The sequence below is a fragment of the Lucilia cuprina genome, chromosome 3, assembly GCF_022045245.1.
Source record: "Lucilia cuprina isolate Lc7/37 chromosome 3, ASM2204524v1, whole genome shotgun sequence".
NCBI classification, from domain to species: Eukaryota; Metazoa; Arthropoda; class Insecta; order Diptera; family Calliphoridae; genus Lucilia; species Lucilia cuprina.
This window is the reverse complement of record NC_060951.1, coordinates 2,278,646-2,280,324: the sequence shown is the minus strand read 5'-3', so window position 1 is coordinate 2,280,324 and position 1,679 is coordinate 2,278,646. Positions and strand designations below refer to the sequence as shown.

At 35.0% G+C, this 1,679-nt stretch overlaps 1 protein-coding gene across 1 annotated transcript in view; it reads right to left on the bottom strand.

Annotated features, from left to right (window-relative positions):
* Window positions 1–1,679, bottom strand: part of LOC111679763 (dual specificity mitogen-activated protein kinase kinase hemipterous) — an 11,797-nt gene that overhangs the window by 5,914 nt on the left and 4,204 nt on the right. The window contains exon 6 of the mRNA XM_046945908.1: window positions 907–916. Within this exon, the coding sequence (XP_046801864.1) occupies window positions 907–916 (10 nt within the window). The remainder of the gene's footprint in view (window positions 1–906; window positions 917–1,679) is intronic.

Below are 1,679 nucleotides of genomic sequence, written 5' to 3'. Positions count from 1 at the left end.
TAGAACAGAACTAGAACAGAACTAGAACAGAACTAGAACAGAACTAGAACAGAACTAGAACAGAACTAGAACAGAACTAGAACAGAACTAGAACTGAACTAGATCTGATTTACAACTCAAATAGAACTAAACTAGAACTGATTTGTAACTGAACTATAAGTTCAGCTTAAAATAAAGAATGTTTCGATATCAAATTAAATTCAAATTCGCTTAATTTTCAAAAAATTCTCTTCTTTAATTTATTACAAAAAAAATTATATCATTTGTATCTTAAAGAAACTTTCACCTAAATGTTTGTGTTGTAAGAAAAATTCATTACTAAACAATTTCAATTTAATATTTTAATTCTCTATTACAGAACTCAAATACCCACATCAACAACACCGGCTACATATGATGCCTCTAAACATCATTATAAAACCGCTTTAGCCTCTACGGCCAATCTGAATGTGGGCCCCTCTTTAATGGGAGCTATAACATCAACTGCAACAACGACAACAATGACAATAAATGCTTTAACAAAACAAACACAATCACAAATACCCAGTTATCAGGGCGGTGGTGCCAACATAGAACATTATCAACAACGACATCAACAGCAGCAGCCGCAGCAACAACGTTCAAATAGTTTCAAACATCAGCAGCAACAACATCGTCATCAACATCAACAACAGCAGCAACCATCTCAACTACCTCAAACTTTAAATCAATTTAGCATTAATAGCAGTAATATAACAACCACAACAACAACAGCAGCAACAATAAATAATTATCAGGGATCAACAGCAACCATGGGCCACAATAGTAGAACTACTACCGGCTCATCAGTTGGTGGCAGTGGCAGCGTTAGTTATAATACTGGTTCTGGCAGTAGTTCTGCCACCAGTTCTAGTCCTTTATCACCACCCAGTGTTTCCTACAATATCAATAAAGATGATTCAAAATTAGTCAATGAAATGAATAAATTATATCGTAAATCTCCATTTATGCAAAAGAAATTTAATGGTGGCTCCTCTTTGCAGCGTTATCAAACATCGCCGAGTGATGAAAGTCCCAAAAAGGAATCGGTTTTATCGACAATAGGTTAATATATCTACTAAAACAAATAAAAATTATTACAATAACATAATATTTTATTAATTTTTCCTTACAGGTCAATCTATTTTACGCAATTTGACCACATCTCCCTTTAGTCAAAAGAAAAACTCCTCTAATGTTCAACCCAATCAAATAGATCCCTTATGGCGTATGCCTACCACTCAAGATGTGGCATTAGCTTTTGATTCTTGTGATGCTGCTAATACTACACATACATCAGCTTTAGAATCGCCTGCAGTGCAACGCAAACGTTTTCAACAGGGTGGAGAGGCTAAAGCTAGTATGACAGCAGCTAAGAAGACTTCATTGGAGTCAGAGAAACAGGATAATAAACCCTCTTTAATACCTTTAACTAAAAATGAAACACAACCACCACGTGTTCCCGGCAATCATAGTCCAATAGGTAAAGTTTTTATATAGATATTTAATAGACGTAAACTAGAACCGATCTCACGCAAAACTCGGAAAGAACAAGAACTGAATTAGAACTGAACTAGAACTGAACTCGAACTGAACTAGAACTGAACTAGAACTGAACTAGAACTGAACTAGAACTGAACTAGAACTGAACTAGAACTGAA